The sequence below is a fragment of the Mastigoproctus giganteus genome, chromosome 9, assembly GCF_048544385.1.
Source record: "Mastigoproctus giganteus isolate SK-2022 chromosome 9, ASM4854438v1, whole genome shotgun sequence".
In the NCBI taxonomy this organism is placed as follows: domain Eukaryota; kingdom Metazoa; phylum Arthropoda; class Arachnida; order Uropygi; family Thelyphonidae; genus Mastigoproctus; species Mastigoproctus giganteus.
The window spans coordinates 101,217,584-101,236,879 of NC_143583.1; the positions used below are offsets into that span (position 1 = coordinate 101,217,584).

General features: G+C 42.2%; 1 protein-coding gene across 1 annotated transcript in view; it reads right to left on the reverse strand.

The window, feature by feature from the left end:
• Positions 1–19,296, reverse strand: part of LOC150080595 (cartilage oligomeric matrix protein-like) — a 301,419-nt gene that overhangs the window by 10,252 nt on the left and 271,871 nt on the right. Inside the window, exon 21 of the mRNA XM_090382000.1 lies at positions 6,806–6,893. Coding sequence (XP_090238126.1) covers positions 6,806–6,893 — 88 coding nt within the window. The remainder of the gene's footprint in view (positions 1–6,805; positions 6,894–19,296) is intronic.

Sequence of the window (19,296 nt, forward strand, 5' to 3'; positions counted from 1 at the left end):
TCTTGTTGTTGTTGAGTCATAGCTGCAGCTTCAATGGGATAAATGGTGTCTAGAATATTGTTAATGCTATCCTTCCAGGTGTAAGTAGAGGAGCCATCCATCTTTAGTGTCGTATCGAGTACCTCTCCTCGCGGCAGCTTGTTTGTTACGATCTTGAAAACTATGCCCCAGGGGTACTTATTCCCAGAAGTGGATACCAGGGTTTGCCACGTTTGCTTTTTACTTTTACGAATTAGCTTTGTGTATTCATTTCTGACAATGCGATAAGCCTCCCTGGCGGCATCTACCTCATGGGGAGGTAGCCTTGATCGAGCCTGCTGGAACATTTTTCTTGCATGGTGGACTCTTCTTCTGAGATCCTGTAGTTGGGGATTCCACCAGGGAACTGCATATCGGTAGGGCCTTCTGCGTGGGATGGAGAGATCACATGCAGATCTTATGGCAGTGGTAATAATCTGTACACAATCGTCTGAAGGGAGTGCTTCAGGGAGTGGAGTGTCTTCAGGGAGTCTTCTTGTTAGCTCAGTCCGAAAACGTTGCCAGTCTGCCTTTTTTGAATTGTACCGTATCACATCTCGTGGGATCGGAGGGGTCCGTTCCACAGAGCGAACCAGAGAAAATGATATCGCTCTGTGGTCCGACGTGGTCCAGGCTTCTTGTACAGTCCATTTGGCTAGTTTGTTGGCAATGTCTGGGGTGGCTGCTGTAACATCTATAGTGCTCTCCCAAAGGGGGCCGCTGTAAGTTGGAAGTTGATCTGGTCGGTTTATTACTTGGAGGCCTGTGGCTAGGAAGAATTCTTCTAGTTTTGCACCATTTCTTTGTGCAGATCTGTCAGGGGTGCGACTGTGCCAGAGCAGAGATCTGCAGTTTGCATCCATGGCTATTAGTAGTCGTCCCCCCGGGAGAGTCTCAAGAGCCGTCTGAATGGTTGAGATCGCTGGGGTGATGTCTTCACCAGGGTGAGTATATATTGTTAACAGGAACAAAGACCCTAACTGAGTTATGATTTGTGCACAGGCACTGTTTGCAGTGCAGAGTGGTGTAATCTTTGTTGTGCTGATTTCTGGGTTTCTGATGATTATTGCTGCCCATGGGGTTTCGGTTTTACAGTAGACCATTTTATAGGATGCAGGGTAACCTGTGACCACACCTGAGCGAACATATGGTTCCTGTAATAAGGCCACATCAATTTGGTTTTCTTCTATTTTCACTTTTAGTTGGTCAGCTACCAGCCTCGCTCTTTGTGCGTTCAGTTGAACTATTTTTATTTCATGGTGGCAGTTTATAGAGGGGCCTCTATCCATAGTTGATTCTCATTTGGTATTGGCTTTTGGCTTTCAGGTATACCATACAGTTCCCATCCCTGATTGAGTGTTGATGAGGAGCTTTCACTGCTTTGCAGTTTGCACAGACTGGGAGCTGGTCTTTTGCTGGGCAGTCACTGTACTTGTGCCCTTTCTGGGCACAGTGACCACATGTTGAATCACGCTGGTTGCATGTGTGTGATGTGTGGCCAAAGCGAAGGCACTTGTAACATTTCGTAACTGAAATATGCTCCTTAAACCTATGGCTTCCCCAGCCTATGAAAATGCGACTCTGTGTTTCTAAGATTTGCCATGCTCGCGTGGAGAGCTGGATTACCCAATTGACATTTGAATGTGTTTTAGATTTAGTACTGTATTTTGGGCTAACGTCTTCTTCCACAGTGTCCTCAGGTAGGCGCAGACTTAGATTTTTGTGGTAAATTTCCTCTTTGAGTTCTTCTGGGGTTACACCTTGCTGTATGTCAAATAAGACAATTGAGGGTCCTTTTTTCTTGGGAGCCTCTGCCTTTAAACCGTACTTAATCATATTATCATTACTTAAAATTGTTTGTGCCTCTTCTCTGGAGTTGGTTTCAATTACCACACCTGGGTGTCTAGTCTTCCGCATACTTTTGATCTGGATTGTCTTCATTTGGTCTTTTAGATTTTTGGTTAAGGTTTCCTTTACAGCATCACTTGTGTCAAGCTGCGCGTCTTCTGTTGGCTTAATCAGGATTATATGTGATTCTGTCTTTCTTGTTAGTGTTTTGGTTTGGGGTCCATCTGGTTTATGGGATGCTACTTTAGCGCCATTTCGCAACGCCTCCGAAAAGGTAGGGGGGCGGTGTTGCATTTGTTTTCCCCCTTTCTGAGGGCGAACGTCCCATTTCGCTTGCAGTTTTTCGTATTCGACGTAGAGGTTTAAAATCACCGTCTCCATCTTGCTGAATATGTTAATGAGGTCAGTGCGGATAGCAGCAGTAATTTTCGATGATTGTTTATCTATTGAGGCTGGCCCATCTTCCCGTATTATGGACGAGTACGCAGAATCATCTCTCCAGATGACTTGCCCTTCTGGGTAGCCAAGTGGCCAGAACAACACAATACATAATAATCAGAAACCTACACCATTCACATATCTGGCCTTCTTACAGTGGTACTGTTCTTCATAGAGACACGAGGCAGGATTGCACTGCCGTTCTAGGAGCTGTCTCAAAAACATATCCATTAATCCACATGTCACTGAGGCTAGTCCACGCGGTAGCACAGTGGTTATAATCACAGTCATCCCCACATCGAATGAGACAGGCCTAGATTCGAATCCATCAATGACACGATGAACTTTTATGGGCTTTTTTCACTCCGTGGCTGAGTGAGTCGGTCTCAGGCGTGGATAACAGAGTTACCCAAAATTGGATACCCAATTACAATTAATGAACAAAGAAAACAGTCGTCAATCTATAAGATGGACGCTTATTTAGAAGTGCTTTATGCCAAACACGATCAAAAGCCTTTGAAATGTCAAGAGCAACTGCTTGAGTTTCAAACTTTTTCAATAAACCTGTCCATAGATGGTAACATTAACCAGTATATCACCTGTGGTTCGACACAAACCGAATTCATATTGGCGACCACAGATCAAATGGAAAATTTCTAGATATTTTAGGAGTTGGCAGTTAATGGATATCTCCATTATGTTATAAAGAATAGAGATTAAATGCAATGGGACGATAATTGAATGGGATGGTTTTGTCACCCTCTTTAGGAACTAGGTGGATGTGAGCGAATTTCCAAACGGAAGGTAAAACACTAATAGAATAAGAAAGTGTAAAAAGACGACAAACAACAGGAATAAGCTTAGGAGCAGAAGTTTTTAGAACAAGTGAATAAATATCAACAGGACCTGGAGTTTGCCCCCGAGGGTAATCACGGTTGGTAGAATCGCCATACTCCCCACACCGGTGGAAAAGACCTGGGTTCGAGTACCGACGATGACAGGAAACATTCTTATGGGCCTTTCTCATAACGTGCCCGAGTTAGATGGTATCAGTCGAGAGTAGCATGGTTTTCTCTCCCTGAATCTCAGGTTAGCATTAGTAGTGGTATGTGATGCAAGAAAGCAAGCTTATACAGCATCAACAAGGATTTTTCATCCAGCAAACAGAAAATAGCCTCAGAACGCAATTTACAGACTGTATACACAGAGAAATCTAGTTTTAGTCGGTGATGCTCCTAAATCCCTATCACAACAAAAGAACCTGGAGCTTTTTTTGCATCACGGTTGTTAAATTCTTCTGACATCCTTTTGACGGAAGACCACAGGAGGCGCTGAGTGGAGTGTGCTTGAAAACGCAGGAGGCGGTTTAGCTGAGGTGGGAATAGAACCATTAGGTTTTAACAGAGATGGGAGCACAGATGGAGAAAAAAGTTGCAGCCTATAGCTTTGGCAAGAGACCAGAATCTCGGCTACTGTTGGGTCAAGAGTAGCTTTGCGATATGCAGCATTTTTATATTTTTATCTTGAACAGCCTTTGCACATTTATTGGAAAGCACTGTTAGCAAAATTAGATTGAAGGAAGTCAAATTTCAAAGAAAAGAAGTCAGAGTTCCAAGTGATTAATGGAACTGAGAGAACGATAAAGACAACAGATAAATTTGCTAAAATTGAGTACAGAAATTTTAAGCCAGAGAAGATCAGTAAGAGGAGATTCCAAATTACCAAGTCTCTAACAGGGAATATCGGAGAAGATACTGCAGAAATACTAACTTTGAAGATAAAAGGAATCATACATAGAATAAGTTGAACAACTGCGATGAATAGTGATTTAAACAACCGCTAATTAGGATTCTCTCAGAAAAAAGTAAGCGAGGCTTTGTAGACTCTAAATGTAAATGAACATCACCGAAATTGGACCACGGATATTTGTGAAATGAACGAGGCAGTATTTTGGATGCTTAGATCTTTCCGCTTATAAGTTTGTATTCAATAGTAAGAAAAGGTAAAAACAATATGTTATATGAAGTAATATTTATAGAAGTAATGAAATTTCTAGATATGGCATGAACACAGCAAAAATATATCCAACTCTTTAATGTAACGTGGCCTCGACAAGATCCCTTCCTTCCCCCCCCCCCCCCCGTATACACGCTATTCGTACTCCCTCTAGCCGAGAACAGAGGCAGCCAAATTATACACTAGCTCATCTCAATGCCTCCTAGAGAGTTACCAATAGGTTCAGTCTGATGGACTGCCTAGTAGCCGGCCTGGGAACACCGTTTTACAGCGGTACCCTCCCAAGTATTAGAAAGATTGGATCTCGCCATGATGCTCATCATAACCTCAAAAGACATCAGTTATATTGCATGGTGGAAGATATGGGAGATTACCAGAGCTTTTCTCCGCCAACTAAACATGAGTTTCATAACTTCAAGGCTCCATTAAGCAAAATTTTGGTATTGCATCGATTGATGATAGTCATCTACCATGTTGTATCGTCTGGTAATACAGAACTACGGCATTCCTGTGTGATGGGGACACCACACCTTGGTTCACACCTTGATGCTCACTTCCAATATACCAGGTGCTGTATTTCAGGACTTGCACACGGGGTTATTAATAGTCCCACCACAGTGAAAGAGCAAGCAGATAATTTTGTTTTCACAGAATGACCGGAGTTTGCCGAAATTCGGTCTACTTGATTCAATTGTCACTTGAATATCAGTTCCATTAGCGTTTGATTCCCAGGTAGCAAGTCCCAGCTTGACATAGTTGAGAGAATGTCTGCCACAGCCTAAGGACCTAGGCAACTATTGCGCAAGTCAAATTAATCTTAAGCAAAATTGTGTAAGGTCATCGAAGAAGAGACGGCCCATCAATGCACATAGTTGGAATTATATTTGATGTTGCGATCACTGATAATATTTTAACGTACAAAACCATAGATCTCTATCGAATGCTATCTAGCAGAGTAGGGGCAGTGAGATTACCTCTCTCTTAGGAAAGTTATTCCTCAATATTCAATATAGAATATCCGTGTTTTGTGCGTTTTGAGTTCGTCTCTTCCAACACCATAGTTTTCATTCGATGGCTCAATAATAAGTTTCGTAAATAGCTAAGAAAAAGTCATATTAGAATTACGAGAGAGCAACCTCATCCACCCATGTGTATTATGTCCAGAAATTGAGCTTGTTCTTTGGTCAATTTGCCTGTTTTTCTGAACGAAAAATTGGGATTTTCTGGAGGAAAAAAAAACCAAAAACTTGCTGTTTTTGGTTCAGGTCGACTAAGTCGGCCAAGGAGTAAAAAAAAAAAAGCCCACAAAACTTCTTCGCATCATTGATGGAATTCAAATTTTATTATTTCACTTTCACCTGACTTCTACCGAATTTCCTGTAGCTTCAGATAAATGTATCAATTCGTAGCACTTTTTATACATTAAAATGGGGAACTCAGTGCGTACCATTTAGTACGACGCCATGTACCTGCCCACGCACTCTACTGCGTCTGTCTTATAGCTAAGTAAAAACCATAAAGAACTGCTATTTCTTTCCTACATAGGTTTAAGGACAGAACCACTTCCGTGCATGCCTTGCCGGTAGAGCAGTCACCGTGAAGGGGAGGGAAAGACAATGAACGCTATAATTAAATCTAAGCCGGAAGAAGAAGAAGAAAAAAGAACAACAGAAGAGTCAGTTATTTCGTAGCGGACGTGCCAAGACAGATTTCAGTGCAAGGGTTTGTTAGAGAGAAAATGGAACAGCCGCTAAAAACACACGTTCTCTTCTTAATCGCTAACAATTATCGTAATCATGGAAAGAGGATGGGGAATTAAACGCTACTCTCTTCTGCTTTGCACGTGTGTTTAACAGGAAGAACAAGTTCTGTATTAAATTCTTACTAGCATGAAATTTAATGAAAGTGTAATTGAGAAACTTTCTTTTTTTTTTTGGTATTTCGGTGCACTGGAGCATCGAATCGCGTTCCTAGAAGCCCACTTGTTTGCCACAGATGGAAGCACCAAAGGTCTCGGACAAAGAAATGCGATCTTTTATTGCTCTACTTAATGGAGCTAATACCGATTGCTTCGTTGTTTGAAAAGGTCCTGACGTACGGTTAACGGCGAGCACAGCCTTTATTACTAATGATTTAATACATCAACACCCAGAAAATCAATGATATTATATTTACATTAGAAATCTTAAAATGTGATCTGGTTACCTCAAACCAGATGGTGCAAACAGATGGTCTTAACTTTCAGCAGTGGTAACTTCATTTTTTGTCAAAATAATTTATTCAATAAGCCCGATTTAAGAAAATTAGAATATTTATTATTATTACGTGGCGATGTTGCAAAAGAGGATGATATTTAATGAGCCTCATAAAAGAAGGCAATATTTTTGCTTTTTATAAAATATAGAGTGACGAATATTAGATAAAACAACTCAATATTATAAAATAATTATGAAAGAACTGCTAGTTCCATTTGCTTTATACTTACCTAAAAATGAATCCAACGTAATCGTCGTCAATTTCGGTATCCACAAAGAAGGTCCCTTCGAAATCAACTCCACCAAATGCATGAAAACCTTGGAAAAAAAATGGTGTAAAGTTTTAATTTATAAAACACACTGCTCGTCAATGAAATTAAACCACCTAGACAAAATAGATGGATCTATTTGAAAATTTTCAATTGTTTTTTCAGTCATAAAGAACATGACTGGCTTTATAACACAATCGGTATATCACCGATGGAACCACACAGTCACCATCTTGTTTGCAACAAAGATTAGCACCCACCACAAAAGTTTGCCCAGATGGCGTGGTATGTGATACAATATATGCGTCTTGCTCTTATTGAGAGAGAAAGTGCAAGACCTATGGTACTTATTTCAAAAACTGGGAATGAGTTGACTTGTATTTGGTTGCTCTTGTCTTTTTTGTGCAAAAGCAACTAAGGCTATGAGACATCAAAATATCCTGTCACTAAACTGCGACTATTTTATGATCTGTTTGCTAGATAAAGTCCCAAGTTTTCGGGGGATTGGACCGTGCAACCCTCACCTGGGGCCAACTGACTTGGCGCCAGCGTGAAAAAGTCCATGAAATTCCTTCTGTCTTGACATATTCGAACCTTTTATACACGGTGTGGAAGGACAGCGATAGTGTACTAACCGAGACGGTGCTTGTATTTCAGTGGGCAGCACTGCAAATTGCTGTTCATTTGGGACGTAGTCAAGAACTTTTCAAAGACGTTGGTGATAGTTGTTAGAGGAGGTACTTGTACCAGTCTTGCAAATTTTGAAGCTACTAGACGAATGGTAGCACCAGACAACAAATTGCAAACATCTGTATAACAGAGCACGCCTGTAATTGGTGTTCATTGACCACCCCTTACAGGTTGTGTCAAGTTTGTCGTATCATCCAACAAGTCATCTTGTATGCATGAAACTTTGAGCTTGTGTCCCTCCCCTATAATCCTTCAATTCATAACGGATAAATGAACAACTCTCCGTTTATACTTTGCACACTTTGATGGACTATAGAAGACTTCAAATCAGGATCAACTCAGCATGGTTAGACGCATTGTTAAAATCATTATCCGCGAAATCAGCCACCCCTGCTATCTGAGAACTTTGTCGGCAGAGAGTTCCCCATCAGGCAATTCATACCACCCTTGCCAAGCACTGATTTCACTGGACTGGCAGAATGTCTTCTTTGCGAACCAATACAGGCTGCACACAAGAGAGAGTTTATGACGCGGGCTGCACAAAAGTTCCTTTCACACTTGGTCAAAGAAATATTTTCTTAGTAGTTTTAACAGTCCAAAGATTTTTCTCTCTAATAACCACTCTTGTACCACGTGGGATAGCCTTATTGACTAAACTATACAATTAGGTGACCTAACTGCTTAGTATATTTAGTGAATAAGTCTAAATAAAGTAACTTTTAAAAACCCACTTGGTATAAGAGCGGTTGTTTAGAGGGAAAATTTCATGTAAAATCACCACGTAGCGTCATTTCCTAATTATATTGGTCCATAGATTTATTTAAATGTCGGTATACCTTATTCGGTGCGTACTGTACTTTTATAAAGAGGAATAATGAAATCCCTCAAATGAAATCATTCAGGCGAAATTTATAAGAATAAAGGACGTTATAATTATTAATAATTATAATTCCAAAGAGCACCAATTTTGAAAGACAGAATTAAGACTAACAGCCGACTTCAAATGAGAATTTTAAGGTCACTAAACTACGCAAGTAATTTCCTTAGCCAATAAGATTTCATTGAGTAAATAGAGCATGTGGCACTAACTCTTATCTTTCGTGATGCGAACTGTTTACCAGGTAGAGGCCCCCTAAAAGCAGGCTGTGTTAATCATACACCGAGTTAACGCTGCAATGCTTCCAGGCCACGAATGCGAATCTCCACTTCGCTTTAATAGTGGCCGATAAGTCTGAGCACTAACTAACCACTCTGCTGTTTGGCAAAGGTAACATCTCATCCTTCCTCTTTGACATCCAATACTTTGACAGTAATTAGAGATAAGGCGGGAGATGATAAAAAGATGGTATAAAAAACTGAATTCCCTCAATCATTCCGGTGCGAGATTACGGCAAAGTAAATTGCCACTAATTAAAACTTTAAGTTGCAGTGATTAGTGGGTAATCGAGTGATTATTCCATGGCTCTCCCAATTATTTTTGACACATTCTGAAGGAAAAACTCACATAACTCATACGATAGAGGGTAGAATTGATTAAACATCCTTCACACTGTTGACAACTTTATTACCTCTAAGCCCGGTGAGATGCTTTCAGATAAGAAAAACCAAATTACCTTATTCAGTAGCCACACTAATTCTGCCGAGAACTTTTCACTGAACTTCTTCAAAAGTGGACAGCTATCTTATTATTGTCAGCTTAAAAATATACTTCAATTTCATCCGCAAATCCAGTACAACGAGTAACTCTTCATTATAAACAGGAAAACCAAGCAAGCCGGCAAACGCATTTTGCCTGCCTGCCTGAAAACTTTTTCCCCTGCTGATTCCTTAACTTTAACTTGAGTTTCTTTTTTTATAATGCTTCATCCAAACTAAATTTAAAGTAATAACCGGGTGGTACTGTTTTTATAAGAAAAACAACTTTTCAAATGCAGACTTATCTTTGATTGCGCATCCTTTTTAACACATCTCCAGTTTTAGTATAATTATGTAAAAATAAAGTATTTAAACTTCACGAAAGCTTAAAGGTAGAAAGAATTGCATGCTTTCGTTGCTTCATTTTCCAAATATAACCCAAAGATAGCCTAAGATTCCGTAAGCAAGAACAGCATGAATTTTCGAAACTCGACCATCTTAGGAGAATTTTTTAAATTTTTCAGGCGATTCAAATTATTTCACTGGCTTCAATAATGATCCTCCGATAATGACGCAAGTAACTTTTCTTGGCTTTTTTCCCTCCGTAGCTGAGTTAGTCGGTCTGAGTTGTGATATACCCCCCGGAAACTATGGTTTTTCGTCCAGCAAAACAGGAAAATCGACCAGAAAATCCACACAATTTATGGACATTATACACATAGAAATATAAGTTAGTTCTTGGATGGACCTAATATAACAGTTCTTTTGCTCTTGTTATCCATAAATTTTATAGATCACAAAGGAGTCTTTTAAAAGAGCCCATATATTCTGGATTGGAATTACAGCTACCACATATATTTGGAATATACACTGTGCTGCCACTTCATTAGGTACACCTACCTAGTAGCGTGTGTTGAGCCTCCTTTAGCCTTCAAAACAGCGTGAATTCGTCTAGGCATGAATTGAATAAGATGCTGAAAGCATTGTGCAGGAATGGAGTACCATGCGGACATGAGTTTGTCGCGCAGTTCCTTGAGATTCGACGGAGGTGTAGGCCTGCAGCGAACAGCCCTTTCCAGCTCATCCCAAAGATGTTCAATAGGATTGAGATCCGCAGAGTGAGCGGGCCACTGCAGCAAAGAAAAGTTATTGTCATGTTCCTGGAACCATTCCATAGTGATTCGGGCTTTGTGTACCGGCGTATTATTCTGCTGGAAGTAACCATCTGACTGAAGATAAACTGTCAACATGAACGGATGCACTTGTTCAGCAACGATGTTTAGGTACGATGTGGCATTCATACGTGAATCTATAGGTATTAATGGACCCAACGTGTGCCAAGAAAACATTCCTCACATCATAACACTGCCCCCACCACCTTGCACAGTAGTCGTCAAACATGATGATGAGTCCATGGATTCATGTTGTTTTCGCCAAATTCTGAGCCTTCCATCAACATGATGCACCAGGAACTTCTACTCGTCAGACCAAGCAATTGTTTTCCAATTCTCGATAGTCCAGTGCTAGTGTTGCTGAGCCCACAGGAGGCGTGCTCTCTTGTTCTTCATTGATAACAAAGGTACGCGATGTGGCCGTCGGCTGTTGTAGCCCATTCGCGACAAAGTGCGACTAGTGGTCCGTTGCGATATTTTGTTCTGCGCACCAAGGTTGTATTCTGACGTGATGTGCGACATTGTGGCCCATCTGTTTGCTTGAACAATTCTAGCCATCCTCCTCTGACCTCTCTCATCAACAAGCGATTTTCTTCCACAGGAGTGCCGTCGAGAGGATGTTTTCTGTTCGTTGCACCATTCTTGATAAACCCTTGAAACTGTGGTGCGTGAAAAGTTCAAGAGAACTGCCGTTTCAGAGATGCTTTGTCCAACACGTCTTGCACCTATTACCTTGCCACGTTCGAAGTCCGTTAGATCACTCCTTTTTCCAAATTTTAGAAAGGTTGTTCTGCTGCATTTATATACACAGTTGTGGTCATGTGACTTGCAACGTTTGGGACAAACCATTTGTGTGCACAGCAGGGGTGTACTTAATAAATTGGCAGCACAGTGTACTTCATATCAATAATATGATGTCACTGTACACGGGACAAAGCTTGTCCTGTGTAAAGCGAAATTGCCATCTTGGAACTTTGTTACAGTGTTGGGAGAATTGAACTATATAGGATAAACTTCGTAAGCAACCTGGACAGACGGCATCATATCTTCTACATTTATTGTTTCTAGCTATCTTTCCATACCGCTAGAGAGGTTAGGCGCTAGAGAGTTAAGCGCCTAGGCAACGAAAGCCATGATGTACCAGTGCATTTATTTATCACTTTCTTACCAATTACTCATTTGTTCTGGTACAGCCAGGTGGCTAGAAGATTACAGAATGATTGGTACTTAAAATTCATTAAATTTGAGAAAATACATTTACAGAATATATACAGGGTGATTCACTACCAGTGCGACAAACTTGCAGGAGGTGTAGGGGGCACAAAGACGAATCGGAATCACATAGCATTGCAGGGTCCGAAATGCCTTCGTCATGCGGTAGAGGACGTTAGACGGGAGGTCGCGTGAACAGCGATCCCGCTGGAAGTCAGCATTTGCGAACCGGTTCCCGAGGCAGTAGGATGGACGAGTATTTAAATGTTTAACTGGCCGACATGCACCTCGCGTATGGAGCTGCGGACTGTAACGGGCGCGCCGCTCTGCGCTTGTACCAGGAACGTTTCCCGCACAGGCGTGCTCCTCATCATACGATTTTCGCACGTGTGCACAGAAGGTTACGTGAGACTGGTTGTTTCACGAGAGGTACCATGAATCGAGAGCGAACGACGAGGACGCCAGACAATGAGGAGAATGTCCTTCGTCTTGCAGAAGGCAATCCGAGTACGAGTACTCGAGCGATAGGCCAACGATTGGGTATTTCCCAATCCACTGTATGGAGGATACTGTCAACAAACCAAATGAGTTCATACCATCTGCAACGCGTCCAATCATTGGAGCCTGCGGATTATCCACTCTGGAGGACTTTTGCTACTTGGTTTCTTCTCTACCGCATGACGAAGGCATTTCGGACCCTGCAATGCTATGTGATTCCGATTCGTCTTTGTGCCCCCTACACCTCCTGCAAGTTTGTCGCACTGGTAGTGAATCACCCTGTATAAAGGCAGCAATGAAGAAAATTAAATCATTATTTACAGTAAAGTCTCACTAAACAATATTTTACACAGTTTTAAAATACTGAAATATAGGTTTTAAATATACATTTAAGGAAAACCACAGTCGTATTAAATAGTTCAGGCAGAGGTCATTTTGACGGACTCTTCCGGATTGTAGTTAATGTGGCTTCAACAGACTTCCCGTTTTTCTAGAGTTCTTAAGATTCAATGAGCAGTATTTTTTTTTTTTTTTATTTTTGTGTTTTTGTATGGGCGGCTCCTAGAACAGAAGTTCATCTCCGCCTCGTTGCTCTGTTCAGTTTTTATAGACTCTGTAAGGGTAAGGTCGGTGTGTGTCTTATAAAAATAAATAATTTTTTTTTTTTTTTTTTTTTTCAAACCGAATCCACACAGGAATATCCCAGATTGGATGAAGATAGATGAAAAGGAAGGGGAGAGAGAGAAAAAGAAAAAAAAAAAAAAAAAAAGCTTTTCATCCCGCACGGGAGAAAGTGATAGGAAAGAAAAACTGTGTTTGTGAGCTTATGTGTGTGTGTTCTGTAGCGTGATGTTGTGTTTTGGCCTATTGGCTACCTGGAAGGAGTGAGCACCTGGACGATTCCTCCAGGTACTCGTCCCTAGCAGAAGAAGGGCAAGGCCTCCCCTACTATCTGCACGCCCTCCTCCCTGGGGAAGAGTTCCCAGGGAAGAAAGAAAAACTTGTATAAGATGAAGAGAGGGAAGGAGTAAAGAGGAGAAGGACTGTTCCGGCCCAGGAAAGTCCCAGTCCAGGATGGATAGCTAGAACAACAACGCAAACAAATGAATAAATAAATAAATAATAATAATAAAAAAAAAAAAAAAAAAAAAAAATTAGTGTGAGAGAGGAGCTTTCCTGGTCTGGGGAGCCCCAGCCCAGGTCAGAACGCGAAAAAAAAAAAAAAAAAAAAGATTTAAATCCCACAACCTGGTCAAGGAAAGGAATAGAGCCAGGATGTCAGCAAGCAGAATGATGTTAAAGGGGAAAAAAATAACAAATAAATAAGAAAGAAAAGAAAGAGGGTTTTTTTTTTTTTTTTTTTTTTTCAAATTATCCCACACGGGGTGGATAGGAAAAGGCTATCAGGAGAGGGCTAGGGCTACTAGTGCTAGCTGATTATGAGAAGAAGAGAGAGAGAGTAAAAAAAAAAAAAAAATAAAAATAAATAACTAGTTATTGAATTGCAGAAGCTTCTAGGATGATCCTCCTCCTACGCTTGAATACGTCTGCCGCAAAGTGCTGTAGTGCACCTAAGTTCCTTTTGGAATGGACAAGGAGTTCTACTTGGTCAGGAGAAAATCCCAAAATTGCTGCCTGGAGTTGTTGTCTATGGTCCTCGTAGATAGTGCATTCAAATAGTAGATGTTCCCAACTCTCGACAGACCCACAGAAACAGAGGTCAGTATTTAGCAGACCTAGTTGGTGGAGTTTCTGGTTGAGAGATCCATGTCCAGTGACCAGAAAGGATGTTTCCATGCTGATTGAGAACCACTTGTTGACCGCTTTGCTGGTTGCGAATGTGACATCCGGTATAAATTTTTTCGTAACAATGCCTTTTGTGGTCGTGTCCCATCTTGTCTGCCAGTAATTGATTAGCTCGTTATAGCAACGAGCTCTTTCCTGTTTGGTATCACTGTCCAGGTTGAGTTCAATATCCAGTATTTCAGTTGGGATTCTTTTCTTCAGACGGTAGGCAAGTCCTCTATAGATAAGGAATAGATCCAGGGGGATGTTTCCAGATATTACTTGCAATGCTGCAGTTGACACAGTTCTACAAGCACGATGGGTAGCAAGAATAATGCTTCTCTGGATGGAGTTAAGCTTCTGTTTGATTTTGCAATTGGTCGCTCTGTGAAACCATGCTCCTGCAGCATACGTGGCGATAGGTAAGAAAACAGCTTTATAGTATAACTGTAAGGTACGCTTAGAGAGACCCCAGTCGCTTCGGGAGATTCTGATAATTGAGGCAGAGAATTTTCTGATTTTGGCATATAAATGTTGCAAGTGTGGTAAGAAGGATAGTCGGTGATCAATAACGACCCCAAGGACCCTGGTCTGTGTCACCAGGGGGAGCCGTATTCCATCTATCTTGACCTGAGGGGGCCGCCGAAGATCCAGTTTAGTTTTAAAAATCATCATATTTGTCTTGTGAGGATTGATGTGCAGTTTGTTAATCTTAGCCCAGTTGGTAAGGTTAGTTAGTACTAGGTTAGCAGTATCTTCCAGAGCAAGTCTTGAGTGTCCGGAGACAACAATGGTAAGGTCATCAGCAAATGCAATGACCTTGGTGCGTTCAAATGATCTGCTTAGCCAATCTTGTAAAACTACATTCCAGATCAGGGGGCCTAGGACAGATCCTTGGGGGCAGCCCCTAAAGACTGGTCTGGTGACGTGCTGATGTTTTGTTTTCACCATAACTGACCTTTCAGAAAAGTAGTTTCTAGTTAGCCAGTAGAGTTGTGAGGAGCAGTTGGCTAACCGGAGACGCTCCAGTGCACTCTCCCACCAAACTTTGTCAAATGCACCCTCAAAGTCAACACAAACAGCAAGCTCATACTTTGACTTAGATGTTTCTAGATGAAGAACCAGGTCGAAGAGGGCATCTTCGCAGGAGCGGCCAGGCGTGAAACCGTATTGTGCTGGGGAAATAAGATCTTGTGATTGGAATAAGTTGACAATCCTCAGGGCCATGAGGCGTTCCAGGATTTTGCCTAGGTTGGCCAAAAGAGCAATTGGCCTAAGGGATCTTGGCTCCATTGGTGGCTTGTTTGGTTTAGGTATAAGGCGGAGGAGTGCTTCCTTCCAGTATTTCGGAAATTTTGATTCCAGGAGGCATTTGTTATACAGGAGTAGCAGTAGGCTGGGTCTTAATTTATAAAATCTTTGTATAAACATATACTCAATCAAGTCGGGGCCTGGACATTTTTTGGGATTAATTTTCATCATAGCTGTTTCAAGTTCTTGTGGGGTAAAAGGGTTAGTACTGTTGGATGCTATATAGTTAGCATTGTTTCTTCTGATTGTCATATGTTCTGGCATATCTTCTGATACGTCATCTGGGGGGAAAAGCTTATCTAGTATCTCGTTGACTGAGTCTTCCCAGTTGGTGGTTTCCCTCATAGCAGTGGCAACCGATCCATAGATTTCTGGGACAAAGGTTTTGTCCCTTGTGATTTTGTACAGGAGGCCCCATGGGTTAGTATTACCTGAGTCTCTGACAAATCCAGTCCAGGTTTCTCTTTTGCGAGCAGCAATAGCCTTGGTGTATTCATTCTTCTTTATCAAGTAGGCAGTGTGAAGACGTTCGACATCAGGGGGAGGCCAGTCTCTATGGCGTTGGTATTCCCTCCTGGCACTGTGGGTGTCTTTCCTGAGTTTGCTTAGTTCAGCTGTCCACCAGGCACAGGGTCTTAGCACGATAGTCTTTTTCCTAGCAGACTTGTACGCTGCTTTTGATAAAGAATTCTGAATCTTATGTCCAAGGTCAACTGCTGAGATGTGCTCCAGGCCCTGGATATTTGAATCAGGGAAGTCATTCTGGATGGTGTCATCAAAAGCGGTCCAGTGAACTGTTTTCGTGGAGAACCTAACAAAGTCCGGGGTCCGGTTCGTGGATGTTGAGTCTTTCAGGTTCAGGCAGAGGTTGAATAGGATCACCCTATGGTCACTGAGTGTCCAGTCTGGAATGACAGTCCATTCGCTGACTGCTGTCCTGAGATCCTTGGTCGAGACTGTAATGTCAATGTTGGACTGACCTGATGGACTGCAGAAGGTTGTTAGCTGGCTGGGCTGATTGTGGACAGTAAGATTCCTAGACAGGATCAAGTCTTCCAGGAGAAGTCCTCGAGGGTCTGAAGCCGGGGAGTGCCAAAGTGGGGATTTTGCATTAACATCTGAGGTGATGACGATAGCTTTAGAGCCAAGAAGGTCCAATGCGTGCTCAATATAGTGGAGTGACTCTTCAATATCCATAGATGGTGGGCAGTATAGAGATATTAGATAGAATGAGTGTGAGTAGAATGTTATCTGAATACAGGTTGCAAATTTTGTGCATAATCCATGGATCACCAGTACATCAAGATTTCTATTAAGCACTACAATACAGGATTTTGGGTCCTTTGTAGCAGAGTGGATGACTTTTGCATGTATGGAGTATCCCACAATCTTATCACTGTTGGACATCGGAGTTCTGGAGGCATAGGGCTCTTGGATGGAGATTATATCTATTGCGTGTTCTTCTGCTGCTCTTCTAATTTCGTCAGCAACTGCCCGAGACCGGTGACCATTTATTTGCATTATTCTAAGTTTTGTAAAGGGATTCTTGTTCCTAGAGTTTACTGAGGCTGAATATATTCGGAGTGGTTGTGGTGGTCTATCATCGGCTGACTGTTTCTGTAGGAGGGTTAGAACAGGTTCATCCATCAGCGGTCCTTAGTCTTGCCAGGTCGAGGGCTCTTTGATATTCTGGGCAGGCTGCATCTCTGACCGAGTGGCCGTGCTCTTTCTTTCTCCTTTTGCAATTAGCACAGCAAGGACTTTCATCCCTATGTGGGCATTCAGCAAGCACATGTCCACTGCGGGCACAGTGTCCACATGTAGGAGAGGAGTGTGTGCAATGCTGTGCTGAATGCCCAAAGCCAAGACACAAGAAACACTTTGTTAGTACTGTGAAGGGTCTGAATCGGTGAGCACTACAGCCCAGGAAGATTCTATCATGGGACATGATGTACTTGAAGAGTCTGGGGGACACTGTAATGACGCGATGTGATGCTGTAGATGAGCGAGCCTTCATAGAGAACCTGTACACCATCTCTTGTTTAATCTCTTCAAAAGAGATGTCAAACTTGTCAAGGTTTTTGTTAAACAAGTCCTCCAGTAGTTCTGTATCAGTGATGGTATTGGGCACGTCATAAACAAGGACTGATGGATCGGTGCGTTTAGGCGGGTTGCTGGACAGGCCAGCTGCCTGCAGAGCAGGTGCCATGGAGATTGAGGTCAGATCTTCCTTGTTGGTGGCTTCAAGGAGGACCCCTCGATTGCGAATAACACGTAGCGATTTAACTTTTAGTGTTTTAAAGTCTTTCTTTAGGGTGGTTTGGACCAAATCTTTAACCTCCTCGCTTGTCTTAAGTTGGGAGCCTTCAGATGCACGCAGCAGGAGGATGTGCTGATCCTTTTTAGTGGCTTGTGTCCGCTGGAGGACTGCTTGTGGTTGCTGACTGATGGGGGATTGTTGTGCTGACCCCACGACAGAAGCAAAGGATTTTGATGGAGGTCCACTTTGTTTCTCTTTTATCATCTTCACAGGCTCTCGGCCCTCACTTGAGGGCAAGGGTAGCTTGGAAATGGTGCCAAGAACCTGCTCCAGGATAGCCGTATGGGAGGAAAGTTCCTCATTAGCAGCCTTGAGCTTAGCATTTTCAATAAGCAGGGATGTGGCTATTGACTCTAAGTTGTCCCACATCTCCTGAATGGAGTTAGCAGCAGATCTGGTGAATCTGTTTGTTTCTTGGTTCAGAAAGTTTGCCAGGCCCCTATGCAGCATGGAGATGACCTGGTGGAGTGAGGCTGCATCATTGGAGTTCAGCCCAGGGACTGAAGCAGTATCAGGAATAGCAAGTCTACTAGAAGCTGGAAGGCCTGAAGCAATCAGTTGATCCAGGGCAGAGGGAAGAAGAGGAGCTCCAGGTGCTGTGGCAGAAGTTTCTGGAGCAGAAGATGGAGCGAGAATGTGAGCAGCTGGTGAGGCCAGGATCGGATGTGGTGACTCAACTTGGGAGGCCCTCCCTGTTTCAGCTAGTGATGAATTTGTGGCCATAGTGGCAGTTGGAGCTGTCAGAGTTTGAGTGCTCTGATTGGGGTCTGAGGGCTGCTTGATTAGATGATTGGGTGGGGAAGCTTGATAGAGGGCTTGAAGATGGGGAACAGGGGCTGCTGAGGCAAGAGATTCCAAGATGGAGGCAGCAACAGGGGTTGAAATGCTAAAGTTTAGCTCAGCTGTGGGAGTCTGGGGTGGATCAGCAGTAAGGATCCTGCTGTTTTTATCTTCTGGAGACAGGTTGTTGGAGGAGGAGAGGGGTTGGGCCCGGGACCTTCTCTTGGTCTTCATCTTCTTCCTCCTCCTTGGTTTACCTCCTGACTTAGGTGAGGGGAGGTACTCAGGGTCATAGGGCTCTTCCAAATTAGAGCTTGAATCATCCTGGGAGCTCATTACTAAGCGTTTTTCCCAGTTGGGTTGAAACTTTGAACTTACAGTGAGCTGTCTGATAATTATTGGGTTCTCCTGATTTCCGTTGAAGGCACGTGACTTTTCTTGAAAACCTAAGTTCAAACTATTGTCACTGGGGGATGCTGCCAAATTACTTGATTTGTATAAAGAACCCGGATGAAGCATATTCTTTAGCGGCCATGTAGTATTTACCCTTAATTTCCATATTAATCAAAGTCATTATAAAATGTTCAAAGCTAAATCTTTTATCAATGATCTCTATTAATAATCATTAACTATGACGTCACCAATGAATCTCCTAACGAAGTTAATTTATTAATTACAAACAATTATAAGCCCAAGCGTGGAATAAGTGTCTAGCTTCGGATAGGCTAAGCCAGCCAATCCAGACCAGGTCTTGTGATCACGTGATCAGCAGTTCCAGACAACGGCCTTTGTTCTCAACAAATGTGGAAGAAGCAATGGCCACCTCCAGGTAACATAATTATTGAAGACAAAAACATTTCCCCACAATACTCAAAAAATTTTAGAAACATCATTCTAAAAAAACATATGAGGCAAATTCGGAAATCCTAAAGATTTACTAGGCACAATTCAAACTACCTAAAGCTAGTCAAAACTTATATATCATCAGGTTATAAATTGCAATGCAAAAGAACGGACGGCCGAACCTATATGGCGCTGGCTTGCTATCC